Source organism: Toxorhynchites rutilus, chromosome 2, assembly GCF_029784135.1.
Source record: "Toxorhynchites rutilus septentrionalis strain SRP chromosome 2, ASM2978413v1, whole genome shotgun sequence".
NCBI lineage: Eukaryota > Metazoa > Arthropoda > Insecta > Diptera > Culicidae > Toxorhynchites > Toxorhynchites rutilus.
Genome location: NC_073745.1, coordinates 250,803,941 through 250,822,836, shown reverse-complemented (window position 1 = coordinate 250,822,836; position 18,896 = coordinate 250,803,941). Strand labels below are relative to the sequence as shown.

The following is an 18,896-nucleotide window of genomic DNA, read 5'->3' as shown; positions in this document are numbered from 1 at the left end:
AAAAGAAGAACACAAAGGCATTAAATTATTATACACCCATACCTCGCTTTACGGCCTAGATGCGAGGTATGAGTGAACTAGACCGTTTCACAAGCACATAGATCGACTGTATATAGCAGATGTCGCGAGTTCCCAACTCGTCTCTGATAGGAACATAGGGTTGTCTTCCTTGGGCCTCAAGGGTAATCAAAAGGTACTCTCTGGCTGCGTAATTATCCGTACATTGCCGAACTGCGTGATCGATGGATTGTGTTGTTTGAAAATGTGTAAAAATTTTCAATTATTGAATTGAATTTGATGGTTGCAGTTGAAAACATCCATTGCTTATGGAATTTTAGTTCAGCAGTGATACATTTTCTGGATATAAGAGCGGAACAAAGGAAAACTGATGCTTTGAATCAACAAGGTGAACAAAGATGAATATCGGCTACATTTTCCCGGCGAAAATGCACGTATTACAATTACAGTGGAACCTCGATTATCCGCGAAAGCGAGTTCCATAGTAATTTTATATAGCTTCCCGAAATTTGCCAGTGTGAGGTAGGCACTTGCTCTTTTGCTTTGGTCATGGCTTTCACATTATCTGACCACTGGTGTACACGACCTTACAGTTGGATAGTTGAATAATTTCTGTATTGGTAAAATATAGTTTTCATGCTGAAATATCTTTATTTCGCGTTTGTACCTCATTTTAGTCCTTTATCGGGTTATCCGCGATTTTCGTTATGCACGGTTGCCAAGCCAGGCTATTTTGTGGATAATCGAGGTTCTACTGTATATCAAAACTCTTACATCCATATTGCCTTTTGCCAACAATAAAAATGGTTAATGCGTGCTTTACTCACCGCATTCGTCAGATATGACACATTCAAGTTCACTTATTCTATCGAGTAAAGCGGCCCATAAACGTTCAATATTATTGATCAATAACATTGAATATTTTGGTTTGTGCAATATAATTAATCGTCTAGGAGCAATATTGAAGCCATGCTAACATATGTCAAAACCAGAGAGACGTTTTTTTTCGTTTTTGAGTTATGATTTTTTAAAGTTAACCGATGGTTCGAAAAATCAATTTTTTTCCTCTTTTTTCCAACACAAATGTTCATAACTTTTGATCTACTAGACCGATTCAGATAATCGACACATAAATATATATATATAAACTTTTGAAACAACCTGATATATACACTGTCATTCCATACCAAACCGATATAGTGGTTCTCAGATTTTCGTTAAAAGTGATAGTTCTGTTCTTTATCGCAAATTATTAGACTCGTGATTGAGCATCATATTCTGCGATTATTGCAAACTGCATGGAATCAGTTTTAGTGAAATTGAAACCTTGGGAATCACACTCGTTTTTTCAATCAAAACAGAAGATTCCTTTCGTGGGAGTTTCAATCGGGCAGTCAAACGGTGCAGACTAGAGATGGGCAAATCAGCTCATCATGGTGAGCGGCTCAGAGCCGTTCAGCTCATACAAGTGAGCTGTTCATTTGGAACAGCTCTTGAGCTCAGTTGAATTTTGCAGTTGTCCACACAATTGCATATGAAACGTAATCACCATGGGACATTGCATAGTGTGTAGCGTTGCCTGAACGGTCTTGGCTTTCTTTCATACAACTAAAACTCGACCAATCCTGTTAGCGTGCAACTCTCGACTCTCTTATATTTCCGAAATTAATTCTACAAACTAATTCTTCTACCTTCGAATTTCTGGGGAGGCGCTTGGAGTTACCCCGCTATATCTGCCGATAAATAATTATGCGCCGAGTAATCAAAAAATGTCCCGTGTGTGTTGAACTGCCATGAACCGAATGGAAACTTGAGATTTGTTTCACTCGCACAAAAATAACAAAATTGATGTACGTAAAAAAAAGTAGACTCGGTAACAACATAATGTAATTAGAGAAGTGTTCGATTTTCGACAAGGGTGATGCACTTTTGGATCTTGACGACAAAGCGCAAGTGTGCTTCAATGAAATATCAAAAAATGGAGCGAAGCATTCTCCAAGCGTCTCTACATACATATATGAAGGAATTAGGGTCGCTTCATCCCCCCTTACTTACAGAGCTTGTAATAATCTTGAAGAGGTTATTGCAAGCAGATTATACAATAATGTAAATATTAGATAAATGTATTTGATTTTTGATTTTTACTTTTCAGTCATAGGAACTTAAATGATTTTTTTTTCGGTTGTAATTAAAATAAAACATACTCCCTCAACTCTGTAATTCCCCAATTCTAAATGGAAACAAAAATGGTCATATCTCCTTAAAGCTTCCCCGAAAGTCTTATCGATCATTGTTGATGAGCTTGTACAGCTTCATTTAAAAATTTCTTGGTGCAATATGTTTATTTTCATCATTCTTGCTGAATATATCTCCCTCTCATTAATTCTTTAATCTTTAATCTTTCATATTCTTTTAATCTTTAATCTTTCATCTTCTTCAATATTTAGTTTTCTTCATTTCAATCTTTATTGTTGAAGGTAAATTCATCTCCCATGATTCTTCTTCGCTTTTATAGCGCTACTTTGTTTACATTTTTATTCTCGATAATCCCACATTTCAGTTACTCATGAACTGTTAAGTAAGTATTGGGGCATACATGTCCTTACAGGAATTCATTCCTGGTTTTCCAGCCCTTCGGTACATTCAAAAGCTATTATTGCGATTGATGGACACATTTTTGTTATAAATTGGCTGTAGACAAATATGCCTCAACATTTTACATTTTGTTAAAATCCCACTTCAAAGTGTGTATGTAAAGTTTAGAATCACACCTATTCAAATTATCGATAAGTACATTTCCCCATTTTTCCCTGTCCATACAATTAAAGTACGGGAGATATGATTGTATCTTTCTAAACAGAATAAGCAGTCTTCCCAGAATTGACGGAATATTGTTAAATAATAATTATCCCTTCTTTGATTCATATTTTGATGCCGGGTTCAAATTTCTCTGCTAAATTAATTCAGTCTGTGTATTACATTCTTGAAGCATTAGAAGAATTAGATCGTACAACTTTCTTCTAGGTGTATAGTTTCCTTTCACACGCATTTTATCGCTCTTATTCTAAAAATCTCCTAATTTATTTAAAAATTGATTATCCTTCCAACAGTTGATTTGAATTGATTAGGAAAAAGCTTTTTCTTTTCACTTTTTTAAAATTTGGTTGTTTTGAGAGGAAAAAAAATAATTGGTCCTTTTCACTTTCTCACTGCTGTCCTAATTTGTTACAATGAAATAGTTTGCAGTCGCCAACAATTGTTTTTTCGTTTATAGTAGTCTAGCTTTTATATAAATTTTTCATATATTACATCTGTTTTTTTTACACTTTGAACCAACGATTTGCAAGGTTTAAATCGGTCGCACATTATTTGTTTTACATAATTTACTAGAATTCTTTATCTGGTTTCCACACATGGTTGCTATTCTATTTATTTTAGTGTTGGATTCTCAGTACATAATAAAAGATCATGGAACGCGGAATCCGATTTAGATACTTCATGTTAACTTTGAATATTTTCCAAATATGACAATCGTCTAAATATTGACACAAAAATAACTGCCTCGCATCTGATACGATTATTTCCCTTGATGAATTAATTGGCTTTTAATTTTATTTTGATAATTTTTTTTAACTTTAATGCTTTATGGGAAAGTTGATGGAATATTATATAGCTCCTATGTCTAGTATTACCGAAATTAGTGCTCCTCTAGATTGTCACCTTGTTAGATCCGTATCGCAGTGAGATTACTGTCTGTCCGACTCACATTTGCTCCTCCGAGAACTGACGTTTGTTCCTGTCTTCCTCCTTTGACCAACGGATAGTTTACCACATTTGATCCGATGTAGATAGACATCTCGGGACCACAGTCCAGCGAAAACATGAATCGTGAATCAAACTTCTCAGCAGACAACGATGGCTCAACCAAATGAACTTCTCCAACCGACTCCGTGCGGGAATAATTTTTATTCAATATGTTTTCCACTTTGCTGTATATGCTCGACAGCATATCCTTATTGTTCGATCGATCCGAAACAAGCGATTCATTACCGGAATTTTCTTCTTTGGAGATCACTACTACAGGGGGATGGTTTTACTTGGCTCAACTGTACTAATAATTTCCCAGATTTTTTTTTCACTACGATATGTTCATTTTCGAACGTCACTTCTTGTACCGCATTATGCTGATTCATATTTTTTCGATTTTCTTCTTCTTTCACTACAATATCTGTCCTCGCACATTTTCTGAACTAGGGATTCTGCTCGATTCCCAGATTACCTTCAAGGAAATCAACACTTTGTAAACACCACGATAGGTGGGCTGCTGTCCCCACTTGGACAGCATCCCACCGCTGTCACCAATTGTAGCGTTGCCTGAACGGTCTTGGCTTTCTTTCATACAACTAAAACTCGACCAATCCTGTTAGCGTGCAACTCTCGACTCTCTTATATTTCCGAAATTAATTCTACAAACTAATTCTTCTACCTTCGAATTTCTGGGGAGGCGCTTGGAATTACTCCGCTATATCTGCCGATAAATAATTATGCGCCGAGTAATCAAAAAATGTCCCGTGTGTGTTGAACTGCCACGAACCGAATGGAAACTTGAGATTTGTTTCACTCGCACAAAAATAACAAAATTGATGTACGTAAAAAAAAAAGTAGACTCGGTAACAACATAATGTAATTAGAGAAGTGTTCGATTTTCGACAAGGGTGATGCACTTTTGGATCTTGACGACAAAGCGCAAGTGTGCTTCAATGAAATATCAAAAAATGGAGCGAAGCATTCTCCAAGCGTCTCTACATACATATATGGAGGAATTTGGGTCGCTTCAAGTGTGCATTTTCTTAATAGACGGAAAGCAAAAAATAAACGAATTTAATTTGTAATTGTACAAAAACTAGAACTGATATGAATTCTAATAATATAATATACAACAAATACTGAATGCTGAAATCCAACATAGAAAATGCTTAGGATATGCTGAACTTAAACAACAGAAAAACCAGCAGTAGCCAAATAAAATGCCTCCAGGAATATTGGCCGAGACAACGTTTTTTGAAAAAACCATCGAGATTTTTTTTTGCATCCGAGGATAAATCCACTAATATGTGCAACGAGAAATAATTACTCACGATCACAAAGGTAACAAAAGGACCAGTATCAATCATCAACATTTATGCCGGGTGGTTTTCTGAATTGTTTTGATTCAGCACGCGGAAATAAATGTATGTGTTTCCACAGTAATGTTTAAATAACAATGTAATATATAAAATTTATTTACAAGCATATAATAATGTTTATTATTTTGTTTGGCCATATAAGAAAAATTTAATGATGTAACGAACGATTGAATATCGTCAAAACAAAAACCTTTTTTCCTATCTGGCATCTCTGCTAAAGCTAAAGTACGAAGAGGGATACACGAAAACAAACTGACGTCATGCCATGAAGCGCGGGAGACGAAAAATTCTTTCGCGTCTCGCAATTCACTCTCTGCAGCTTTTGCGCTCCACAGCTATGCAGCTCAACAGCTCAACAGCTCAACAGCTCAACAGCTCAACAGCTCAACAGCTCAACAGCTCAACAGCTCAACAGCTCAACAGCTCAACAGCTCAACAGCTCATCAGCTTAACAGCTCAACAGCTCATCAGCTCAGCAGCTCATCAGCTCAACAGCTCAACAGCTCCAGCTCCGTAATGAGCTGATGAGCTGTGTTTTTTTTTATTGCGAGCCGATCCGAATCCGCTCACTATGATGAAACGATTCGAATGAACAGCTCATGAGCGGATGGCACATCTCTAGTGCAGACGTGTTTTGTTTTTATTCCGCGCATGGTTTCGTTTGTGATTGCTTTTTTATATGACATAGCCGAATATATTATCGTTCCGTTCTCGTAGATTTTTTTTTGTTTTTGCGAAAAAGTGCTCTCTCGGATGCATTCATTTTGGAACCAGTGAAATTTTTCTGAGCGTGGGCGTTGAGGATGGGTACAAATTGGCGAAGTAAAACATTGAGCGGGGCCATTTTTGTTTTTGTATGTGATGTCGATTCCATCGTTTTCGTTACGCTCTCAATCGTCGCGAGCTCGAGCTCGTTTGGTATGTGTTAGAGATGTGCCATCCGCTCATGAGCTGTTCCGAAGAATCGACTCTTTGAAGTGAGTTGACGCGGAACAGCTCGCAAAGAAAATCAAACAGCTCTTCAGCTCACTTTGATGATGATGAAGGAGAGAAAAGAGCTGTAGAATTGAAGAGAGTGTGTGAGCTGTAAGATTCAAATGAACTGACCGTCTCTCGCTCTTCGTGTTAAGACATCAGTTTAGTTTCATTTGTCCCTCGTCTTTTCAACTGTTATATTCGCGTTGACGGCATTGAGCTTTGTTTACCAGTTTAGGGGGCGCCAAAAATAATAATTGGCTCTCAGGCAGAATGAACACGTTTTTAAAATTCAAATTATTAATGAAAATTAACTTCTGTGTATCAAATGAGTATTCTATTTCAATGAAAAACACTTTGTTTGCAGGCGGTGCAGAAATCTCATAAGATTTTTTTTTTTTGAAGAAAACTTTCTATTGTAATGTAAAGCCTCAGTAAAAATGTCGGAAATGTTGTACTCGCCGAGTCTGTTGTAAATAATAGTCTGGAATACGTGTTTCAAGTAATTAATAATATGGTGTGAAAAATTTCATTTAATTTTAACATTTTCAAACTGGCTTCGTGGCTATCGAGTTTGGAACCCAAATTGAAAGTCGGCACTGACAACTGAGCTGAAGAGCTGTTCATAAAGAACAGCTCATTTAGATGAGCTGATATGATCAGAGCTGTTCATCATGATGAGCTGATTTGCACACCTCTAGTATGTGTTGTTTATCGTCGACGCGTGCATACACTGTTGTGGCGATTCGCGTTGACGGCGGAATGGTGTCGACATCTGGATACAACATTAGTTTGTTTGAGGCCAACTATTCTCTTTCAGATTAGTCGGCCCTAAGGCAATTTGAAATTGCTAAAATTTGTATGAAATTTTTTTCATGGCATTATTTATCTACTAGAAGTACGTTGTTCTGGCCCTAATTTAACTATTTTCTATGAATTTTCAGATATTCTCACAAAAAAGTGTGTTCATTTCTTCTGCAAACCCATATTGTCATGCCTACTCCCCCATTTCGTAATACGAAGCTCAATGCCATCAACGCGGATTGGTTTGCTTGCCTTCGTCTGATATATTTATACGACGCTCAAACTTATGTAGACTACTTTTATTTTTTTTTAACTAATCTATATATATAAAAATGGAGTGATGTCTGTCTGTCTGTCTGATTCTTATAGACTCGGAAACTACTGAACCGATCGACATGAAAATTGGTATGTAGGGGTTTTTGGGGCCGGGGAAGGTTTTCGTGATATTTTGAGACCCCTCCCCCCTCTCTAAGGGGGGGGCTGCCATACAAATGAAACACAAATTTCTGCATTACTCGGAAATTAACCAAGTTAACGAAACCAAAGTTGGCATGTGAAAGTTTTAGGGTGCAATAAATGTTTCTATGATGGTTAGACAGTCCTTCCCCCACTCAAAGGGGGGGCTGCCATACAAATGAAACACAAATTTCTGCATTACTCGAGAATTAATCAAGCAAATGAAACCAAATTTGGCATGTGGAGGTTTTAGGATGCAATAAATGTTTCTATGGTGATAAGATACTCCTTCCCCCTCTCTTAGAGGGGGCTGCCATACAAATGAAACACAATTTTTTGCATTACTCGGAAATTAATCAATCAAACGAAACCAAAGTTGGCATGTGAAAGTTTTAGGGTGCAATAAATGTTTCTATGATGGTTAGACAGTCCTTCACCCACTCAAAGGGGGGGCTGCCATACAAATGAAACACAAATTTCTGCATTACTCGAGAATTAATCAAGCAAATGAAACCAAATTTGGCATGTGGAGGTTTTAGGATGCAATAAATGTTTCTATGGTGTTAAGATACTCCTTCCCCCTCTCTTAGAGGGTGCTGCCGTACAAATGAAACACAAATTTTTGCATTACCCGAGAATTAATCAAGCAAATTAAACCATATGGAAACATATGGAAACTTTAGGGTGCAATGAATGTTTCTATGGTGGTTAGATACCCCTCCCCCCTCTCTTAGGGGTGGCTGCCATACAAATAAAACACAAATTTCTGCATTACTCGAGAATTAATCAAGTAAATGGGCGGGACGAAGTTTGCCGGGTTAGCTAGTATAATATAAAACAACAAAATAAAAATAGTCCATCATCACCAGGATCATGACGGACATAATAGAGAGGACATAAATACAAATAAAAAAAAAAGATAATTTAAGAAATTCGTCAGGTTAATTGAAAATATTAAAAACAAACTGCAAAAAAAATAAAATCCCACATTAAATTATCCGTTCGTATAAAACTTCGTCAGTAACAATCTTCGTCATAAAATTTAAAAATATATCGGTCGGTTGTTAATGAAACACAGCTTTCACGTGTGAAATACAGTGCCTTTTAAATTCTGTAGGTGTTGTTGCACGTTTAATATGTCTTGGCATCGAGTTGAACACATTTATACCTTTGAAATACAACGAATTTTGTGAAGCACATGTCAAGAAATTGGGTGTTCTCAATTCATTCGCGTTTCTTGTGTTATAACTGTGAAAGTCACTTCCTCTTTCAACTCGATCACACAAATATCGAGGCAGCAAACCTTTAACTACTTTGAAAATGAACACCATAGTTAAATAAACAATCCTTTGCTTCACGGATAACCATTGCAGAGCGTCCAACATTAAAGATGAGGAAGTGAATCTGTTACATTTTAGTATCAACCGCATTATTTTATTTTGCAAACGCTGTAATCTCGATATTTGTGTTTCATTGGCCAGAAATAAAATGGAAGAGCAAAAGTCTAAATGAGGAGAGATGATTGATTTGTATAGCTGTATTTTGCTGCATATAGTTAAATCGTTTTTCAATCGGCATAAGATTCCATACTTCTTGGCAATTTTCTTGATGACATTATCAATGTGAGTGTTGAACTTGAGTTTGTCATCAATAATCACGCCAAGATATTTAATTTCCCGAACGCGATCAATAGTCTCATCATCAATAACAATAGAGACGTTTTCATTTGAACGATTTCGCGAGATTACCATGTATTTCGTTTTACTTATGTTCAATTTTAATTGCTTATACTTCAACCATCTACTTAAAGAACGCAAATCTCCATTTAAATGTGACGCGACCTGGTTTAAATCATTAGCTGCAATGAATAATACAGTATCATCTGCAAAAAGATTGATATCACAAAATCGTAAAACTCGTCGCATGTCATTAATGTACATAATAAATAAAATGGGCCCTAATACACTTCCCTGAGGTACTCCAAGATTATTCCCTACGGGGCTGGAAATGAAATCCTTAAAAATAGTCCGTTGAGTTCTGTCATACAAATAACTTTCAAACCATTTATATGCAGTACTCGTAATTCCAAAGCGCTTAATCGTGTTCAACAACAAGGGCCTAGAAATTGTCTCGAAAGCGCGTTTTAGATCCAAGAAAACAGCAATGATGGTCTCTTTACATTCTAAATTATCTTTCCATTTTGCTAACACTAAGTTCAATGCGGTTTCACAGGAATGACCTTCCCGATATCCCGATTGTTCTGGTATTAGCAAAGTGTTATGGTTTAAATATTCCAACAGCTGGCCTTTAACAACTAATTCCAATATTTTCTCTAATGTGTGCAACATGTTGATGGGACGAAACTCTTCGGCTTTAATCGTTCCAGCAACCTTTTGAATAGGGACTATCAGGGATTCTTTCCACACCTGAGGTACATGCCCAGTTAGTAAAGATTTATTGATAAGGTCCAGCAAGATGTAGTCAATAACATGAAAGCAATCTTGAATAACTCTAGCATTAACACTATCTACTCCAGCCGTTTTTCCTAAAGAAAAGCAAATAGTTCTAAGTTCATATAATGTAATTGGGTGAAAACTTTCAAAACTACAATTACTATTAATCGGCTGTTTTATTTCATCAGGTTCATCGGCCAATTCAATAGATTGATTGACTATTGACAAAATAATCGTTAAATTTAGAAGCTATTATCTGTTCAGACTGCTCAAGTGTGCCATTAAAAGTTATGGATCGCGGTTTGCTGTTATTAGGTTTCAAAAGGGATTTCAAAATTTTCCATAACTCTTTGCTGTTGCTTTGATGCTGATCAATCTTCCTCTGAATATATTCACAACGAGTTTTCTTAACAGATTGTGAATATCTATTGCGCGCGTTCGTGTACATATTCCAATGATTTTCATTATTAGTTCTACGAAATTTATTGCACCACCTGTCTCTCTTACGTTTGAGACGCAAAAGATCCAAATTGTACCAGCTGTTCGAGTTTTTCACACATACAAACTTTTGCGTAACTAATCGATTGGTACACGTTTTCAAGACATCAGTTAGAACAGCTGCTGATTCATCTAAATTACTCGTCCCGAATGGAAAATCCAAGCTTCTCAACACAAGATTCGAGACGGCATGTTTCGAATATTTCCTCCAGCACTTTAATTTCACAAAATCATCGTTATTAACGAAATTATCTACTTCATTAATAACTAAGGTCTCATGATCGGTTATTTTTAAATTTGTATCAGTGACAGAGCAAACTGTATCAAAATTGGAATAAACATGATCAATTAAAATTTCACTGTGCCTGGAAATACGCGTAAAATCATTTACTGTTTGTTTTAAATTGAAAAAATCTGCTAAACGCTTTAAATGGTTTGAATTATGGTTATCTCGCCAATTGATATTGAAATCACCAGCCAATATATTTAATATGCTGGAATCAAGGAACATTTCTAGCCAATTTTCTAAAATTTCAACAAAACGTTGGTCACTTGAGCTTGGAGAGTGATACAAAACACCATAGTTACCCATCTTCATGCCACGTTCAACTGTAATGCCCAATAACCAGTTTCCATCAATAACTTCGTTGAGGCGAATATTGAATTGAACTGATTCTCTGACATAAATAGCAACACCGCCAGTATGTCTAGAATGTGATAGACAAGCAGCAACATTATATCCCGGAATACTATACTATAAACTAATACTATAAAAAAAAGTTGTGAAATGTATTTTTTTATTCGCTATGTAATCAATCAGGCAATATATCGTCGGTCCGTTTCAGTGTTGAAGTGTAGGCTTCTATATAATCTCAATTACTGTGCTCAAGAACAGTCGTGGATTTAATTCCACGACCCTCCCTAGATCGATTGGCTTTTTACAAGGCTAGAAACGAGTGAACTTTGAAATTTGAAACATTTTCAATAGAGAAAATTAATCAAGTGCCGAACCTAAAGACGATTGTGCGTGATTATTCATAATTCAGATAATTCAGAAATATAGCATTTGTCCGTTTATTGTGAAGGGGTCCTTCAAGTTACCTTCTAAGGTCACCCTCTGATATCTTTGATATTCTTCTCTCCCACCGTGTTCATACATTTGATTTTGGGCATTTGTTACTGACAAATGATTAAGAGTTCGCGATCATAGAATCACATCACTTACCGCAGTGAATCCTGATTCTCGACCTTTCCCACTAACAACTATCCCTCCCATGATAATCGCTAGGGAACCACGCTATAGAGGCGACCCTTCTGGCTTTCGGGCGGCGATTATCATACTAACATTCCTTCCCTTCCCCTGGTGACTGTAAGGACGTGGCCGACGTCGTTATTGACCATTTAAAGCTCGAATCACCGAAAATTGCACAACGAGAATGATTTGCTAGTCCCAATCGTCATTCTGTGTGTTCTTTGTGCAATTTGGTTGATCCAGGTCAATCACGGAGAGCAACTACGAATTATACAGTTTACCCAAGCTCAAGCTCAAGTTCAAGCTTATCGCAAATTATTAGACTCGTATTTTTTTAATTTTTTTGTTAGGGTAACATTGCCAAAAATGAAAAAAAATGAAAAATACTACAGAAATATGAAATAGTTGCAGAAAATGCGAACTATGTTTTCGTTATTATTGATTGTATTTGTTTTTTACAATTTTCATGGTCTCGGGACCAAAGGCGCAATTTTTTTTTATATTTTTTGAGGATTTTTCACACAACATAACTCGAAACCAGGGAGGCGTTTTTTTCGTTTTTGAGTTATGACTTTTCAAAGTTAACCGATCGCATCAATTTATATAAGTCGGACGGCCATGGTATGATCTAATGAATGGGGATTTTAGAATCTTGATTGGCCAACTTGTTTACCAGATCTAAACCCAATCGATCTTACGGAGAGTGATCGTACGTATAGTATATGAAGTTAACAAGCAGTATGAATACTTTGGAGAGCTAAATCGAGCAATATCCTATGCGTGCAACGACATACAAACTACAATATGCCGCAACTTGGACGAAACCACGTCAAAAAGGTCTGACTGAGAACTGAATGTGATCCATAAATAAGAAACTGGCTGTAATTCATGCGAAATTGATTTTAATTTTGTAAAGGAGTGATAGTTTCCCATCTGATTCAACTCATTCTGCTCTACTTATATTGTAACGGAACAATATTATAGAATGTCGACTTACCCAATTTTAGTTGTATACAAAACGGAATGGATGATACTTAGTGTCGCTTTAGTGTCGGAATATGATCCTTTTTTTATTTTATTCTAAATCATAGAAAATGCATATTGCAGCTGAACATTATTGAAGTTTCGAATTTGTGTTAAGCGACCGGTTATTTGGCATAGTATTACTATATCATTTACTGATTACAGTACCTTCGATGATTTCTTCATTCTGTTAGAATGAATGATCTTCTACTATCAATAAGAATAGCTAGATCACTCCTAGTTTATCATAATTATACATAAATTATGTCTTCATGAATATCGAATATATAAAATAAGACGAAATGATACTTTAATTATAAAAACCAGGACTTTTCAAGCAGTTTTTTATATGTGCGCTTCAGTTTTACCCATTTAAAATAAATTCACAATGTATAAATAAGTGATGAAACCGATGGTAGTTTGGCCAGATACTGGATATACAGCAAGCTTCGAGGCCAGATAGCCGGGTATTTACATTCTTGTCTCGGATAACATTCTTGTCTCATTATGAAGTAGATTTCTGATTGAAAAGTGCGGTAGAACAAAGTTTAGGAACAGCATAATCGGTTTAGTCATAGGATCGGATTGGATTGGCGGATGGATTATGGTTATACTTAACATGGAACGAAAAGAATAGTCTAGGCTCTTCAAATCGCTCAAGATTTCGCTTAACAACTGCCTCCAACGAAAGCCATCTGTTTGCGTTGCGATAAACATTTTTATAAATCGAAAATCAAATCTATCTATGTCTTCCTCTTCTTGGATGGCACCAACGTTCCCAGTGGAACTTTTGCCTTCTCAACCTAGGTTATACTTGCGTCATTTTTATTCAGCCATTCCATGCCAAACCGATGTAGTGTTTCTCAGATTTTCGTCAAAAGGTGTAATTTTGTTCTTTATCACAAAACATTAGACCCGTATTTTTTTATTTTTTCATTAGGATGCTCATCTCCATTTTAGGGTGGTCCGAAAAATCCTTTTTTTCGCCAATTTGCCCTAAAATTACTTTTTTCGAAAATTCATAACTTTTGAACTACTATACAGATTCAGATGACCGATATATCAAATTGAAGCTAATTACCAATTAGCTTTTTTGGAAAAATATTACGCGATAATTATAAATAAAATTAATTATAATTATAAATTATAATTCAGATTTTGTTTTTGTAATTATTCGTTGTATTTGTTTTTTCGGTGTTTCCACCCTCTACGCCAAAGCCATGAAAACATCAAAAATCAATTACAATCAATAATTACGAAAACAAAACCCTACTTTTTTGCAAGTGTAATATTAACTAATTTTCTTTAATTGGATGTGCTGATCATCTAAATCGATCCGTTACTTCAACAGTTATGAATTTACGAAAAAGTATTTTTTGGAAAAAGGCGAAAAAAAGGATTTCCCGATCCACCCTAAAATGGAAATTAGCACCCTAATGAAAATATAAAAAAATACGGGTCTAATATTTTGCGATGAAGAACAAATCTACCACTTTTCAGGAAAATCAAAGAAACACTATACCGGTTTCACATGGAATGGCTGTATTAGTAGTACTTAAAGGGTGTGTCACATCAAATTGCATCACGGAAAAAACGCTGTAGAAATTCGCCCAGTAGACCGATCCTTTTGAAAATTTTAGACAGTAAAATAAAAACCATTAAACAACTTTTGGCATTTTCTTTTTATTCATACTTCGAGCCCAAGCCCGTATGCTCGCACCTTCCTCTTTACCCCGTCCATAAGGTTCTGTACAACGTCAGGTTGTAGTTTTTTTTTTTGAACAGAAATCCATTTTCTCTTGAAGTCCGCCTCCGATTTGACAACTTTTGGGTTCTTCCGGAGGGCCTACTTCATAATCGCCCAATATTTCTCTATTGGGTGAAGCTCCGGCGCGTTGGGCGGGTTCATTTCCTTTGGCACGAAGGTGACCCCGTTGGCTTCGTACCACTCCAACACGTCCTTTGAATAGTGGCACGAAGCGAGATCTGGCCAGAAGATGGTCGGGCCCTCGTGCTGCTTCAATAGTGGTAGTAAGTGCTTCTGTAGGCACTCCTTAAGGTTGCTCCGCTTTCCGCAAGAGCAGATCGCTTGCCACACCATGTACTTTTTGGCAAACTTGGATAGTTTCTGCTTGCGAATCTCCTCCGGAACGCTGAATTTGTCCTCTGCGGAGAAGAACAACAGGCCCGGAAGCTGACGAAAGTCCGCTTTGACGTAGGTTTCGTCGTCCATTACCAGGCAATGCGGCTTCGTCAGCATTTCGGTGTACAGCTTCCGGGCTCGCGTCTTCCCCACCATGTTTTGCCTTTCGTCGCGGTTAGGAGCCTTCTGAACCTTGTATGTACGCAGCGCCTCCCGCTGCTTAGTCCGCTGGACGAATGAACTTGACAAATTCAGCTTATTGGCGACATCCCGGATCGAACTTCTCGGATCACGTCTAAACTGCTTAACTACGCGCTTGTGATCTTTTTCACTGACGGAGCATCCATTTTTGCCGTTCTTCACCTTCCGGTCGATGGTTAGGTTCTCGAAGTATCGTTTTAGTACTCTGCTGACCGTGGATTGGACGATTCCCAGCATCTTACCGATGTCTCGATGTGACAACTCCGGATTCTCGAAATGAGTGCGCAGGATTAATTCACGCTCTTTTTCGTTCGACGACATTTTTCCAAATTTACGAAAAATTGACAGTGAAGCATGGCCAACGTGATCTATACACTCTTATCTGATAAGCGAAAGCTGAAGATTCCTAAAAATTAAATTTCTACAGCGTTTTTTTCCGTGATGCAATTTGATGTGACACACCCTTTAGTTGAGATTTCTATGCCGAAAAACACACCTTATGGCGGGTTTACATTAGGGAGATCTATAGCTATAGATGGATTTATTCACGTGAAAATAGGTGTAAACGGGTGAGAATAAATATGATACACTTATTCGAGGTATATATAACTTGAATAAATTCAGCATATGTAAACGCTTGTGAATTTCTCACTGGTGAGAAATCACTAAAGTTGGATGCAGTTCTACTTTAGGTGAATAAATTCACCGAAAATATGAATATATTCATTATAGAAGTTCACGCAAGTGTAAACGGTTGATGCGATTTCTATAAATCTCATCATATTTCTTCACATGAATATATCCCTAGTCTAAACCCACCCTTAAATGCACTCTGGAATGGCGAGCTCTAGAATACTCGTTACCCCAGTGCAAGTCGGAAAAAAATTATTTGGCGAAAAATCCCCCCGGCCAAAACGGGAATCTAAACCTAACCCCCGACATGATAATGTGGGACTCCAACCACTCGGCCATGGGAGCACTATCTATGTATACACTGTAATGGAATATTTAAAATTGAATTTAAAGAAATCTGTAAATTCTGTATCTTTGCTGAAAATCTGTCCATGTTCCCAATAAATCTGTATGATAATAGGTTTTTTTTCTTTGTTTGCAGTTTGTCGAATGCGCCCGAGAATTTCAAACTAATAAGTCTGTGTTCAAATTCTTTGCCATAAATTTCGCACACTCTTCAAACTGGCGCCGACGACAAATTTATATTATCACTGCCGGAAAGATGGTAAGAATATTTGAATAGAATTCTATCACATTGAAAGTTTTTTCCTCCTCTTATAATAGCTGGAAACTGAAAATGTGCAAGTGAACACGTTCCGAAAGCATTTGCTCAACAACATTCTGACATTGGTTAGCGATCCAGTGCCCAACGTTAGAATACAGGTGGCGAAATGCCTCAAAGACACCATTCTGCCACACGGTAAGTAGTGTGTTCTAAGCCCATACAGGGGTCATCATCTTTGACTGAAATTTGCCCCCATTTCAGAGAGCTTCTCGACCCTCTCCCCTGACGCAAGCGCCATCGAGCAAACGCTAGCGAAACTACGCTCCGATGAGGACCGAGACGTGCGAGGTCACACCGATGGATACTCGAGCCCCGAAGAAGACTCCATAGCGGCCGGGGCACCGGACATAACGGCGACGAGTTCAATCATCGATACGCCACCCACTTCGTCTACGTCGTCAACATCATCGCTCTCACCTCCACTTCTTACGCAAACGACACCCACCCAACAATCAGTAGCAGCAGCTGATGATGACGAAAAAGATAACACTCAGCAGCAACAGCAGTCAGAGTTTTCCACGCTGAGCAGCAACGATACGATGTACTTCGACGTCAGTCAGCTCTTTTGAGTATGGCTTCTTCGGCGATTGCAGCACACAACGCGAGTGGTCGATTTTTTAGACACCTATTAACAGGGGGACAACTTTTATTATCACTCCGAAATTGTTTTCTATTTTCTATATTAGATTCAATTGTATTTTTCCTTTTTTTCTTTCCCTATACGTTGTTTCTACACTAATTGTTCAATCGTGCATCAATAATTTACACATTTCAGCAAAGTTTTGTAGCCTAATTGTAGTTTGTAAAGACACAAGATTCGATAGATGAGAAGGCGTAAATGTGGCTTCGCTCTGAAGGGGGGCAAATGACAACACAACACTTTGTGTTGTGTCCACGTGGACTCGTGTCTTTACGTCCAAAACGATACCGTTTTCTAATTTGATAGAATAAAGAACAAAACTCTTCACTCTTTACAAAAGATACCCGGTATTGTCGACCAAGTATAGGTAGTAGGTAATCGGCTATGAAACTCAAATAACCAGGGGCACCATTCTTGTGAACGATTCACGCGCTGTCCACGGAGCCAGTAAGGATGATCCATAGCGATGCAATTAAAAAGACTTCACCTAGACAAAGTTAAAATTAAATATAATGTAGTTAATCGAGTGAACGAGACGAATAAAGAACAAATAAGCAAACACATTATTACACTGTGAATCCCGTTCATGGTTCAGCTCGGTTCACTGGGCAAAATGGAACCAGGCGATATTATAAAGTAGCGTAGTGTATCAGTAGCGCACGAAAAACAAAAAAAACAGCGACTATAGAATGTAAAATAACAACGCAATTCCAAATGACGCCTGGAGATAGAAAACGTTAGGTGAAATATATCAATTAAATATACATTACACATTATTTTGTACATTTTATTGGTAGTTATGCCAATACGGTCAAAACATTAGCAGCATAAATAAAGGTTTAAAACATAGGGTTTTTGTTGTAAATTCGATGACATCATGGTGGACAACGTGGGATCGAACCGCAACTCAGATATTTAGGCACGATGAATAACTCAATCAACTCAATCAACAAATCGTTCGAAATACGTCGTGCATTAACGGTTCTTCACATGTTGGCATCAACACACAGTCATGGAGAGATGTTGCCAAAGATAGATGGGCTGAGCAAAGGTTCGCGAGAGCTGCCAGAATACTTTTAAAACAGTGATACAAAGATCTTCAGTTAGTTCGAACAATATGATGCACTTAACGAAGGTCTTCTTGAGAACTGTTGGTACATGATAAAAAATACATCAACAGCGTAGCAAAGAACATCCTAGGTCATGTGGAGCGAACACCACGAGATGAGCGTTTCGAGTATCAGTATGTGTTGAACCGGAAGAACATTGCGCGGGAGATAATGTTGCGTCCCGTTATCCGTTAGAACCTGGATCGATATGAACAGGACCGGAAACAGTTTCCCAATTCTTCCAGGAGAAGAATTCCAGCCACAAAGAGAAGCAGTTTGAAGAACTAGCACCACTGCATGGCTCTCATGAGACACGTAAGCTCTACCGGGAAAAGGATTCGTGGTACGAGCAGAAATGTTTCGGAATAAGGATGGGAGGTTACCGACCGGTGGTGGCAGCGCTTCAATGAACACCTGGACGACTTACAGGCAGAGGACCAATTAGCCAATCAGCCATTACGTGCCAAACCGATTAATCGAGCTTGTAGATTATATTCTGGCTATGGTCTACGGTGTTACGACGAGGGAAATCCGGAAGCTGCCGTATGCTTTGGTCGAAAGAAATGATGGACTATATTATATGAAAGGTATTTCAATAGGAACGCTACAAAAGTAGACCGATAGAGACAGCAAACGACGCCATATTTTTTCCCGCTCCCTTGGCATTTCTCTTCAGAAAGATTTGCCATTTCATAATGGAAAAATATACGATCCAACAGCGAGTTGAGATTATTAAAATTTAATATCGAAATTCGGAGTCAATGGTCTCAACTTTAAGAGCGCAACATCCAATTTATGGTCATCATAATCGATCAACAATAAAGCGTCTAGTGGAAAAATT

The 18,896-nt window shown here is 37.5% G+C and overlaps 1 protein-coding gene across 3 annotated transcripts in view; it reads left to right on the top strand.

Moving 5' to 3' along the window:
- Positions 1 to 17,779, top strand: part of LOC129771567 (serine/threonine-protein phosphatase 4 regulatory subunit 1-like) — a 464,751-nt gene extending 446,972 nt beyond the window's left edge. For all 3 annotated transcript variants that reach the window (XM_055775336.1, XM_055775335.1, XM_055775334.1), the window contains 3 exons: positions 16,124 to 16,246; positions 16,306 to 16,441; positions 16,508 to 17,779. In XM_055775336.1, coding sequence (XP_055631311.1) covers positions 16,124 to 16,246; positions 16,306 to 16,441; positions 16,508 to 16,875 — 627 coding nt within the window. In that variant the 3' untranslated portion in view covers positions 16,876 to 17,779. The remainder of the gene's footprint in view (positions 1 to 16,123; positions 16,247 to 16,305; positions 16,442 to 16,507) is intronic.
- The last annotated feature ends 1,117 nt before the right edge of the window (positions 17,780 to 18,896 follow it).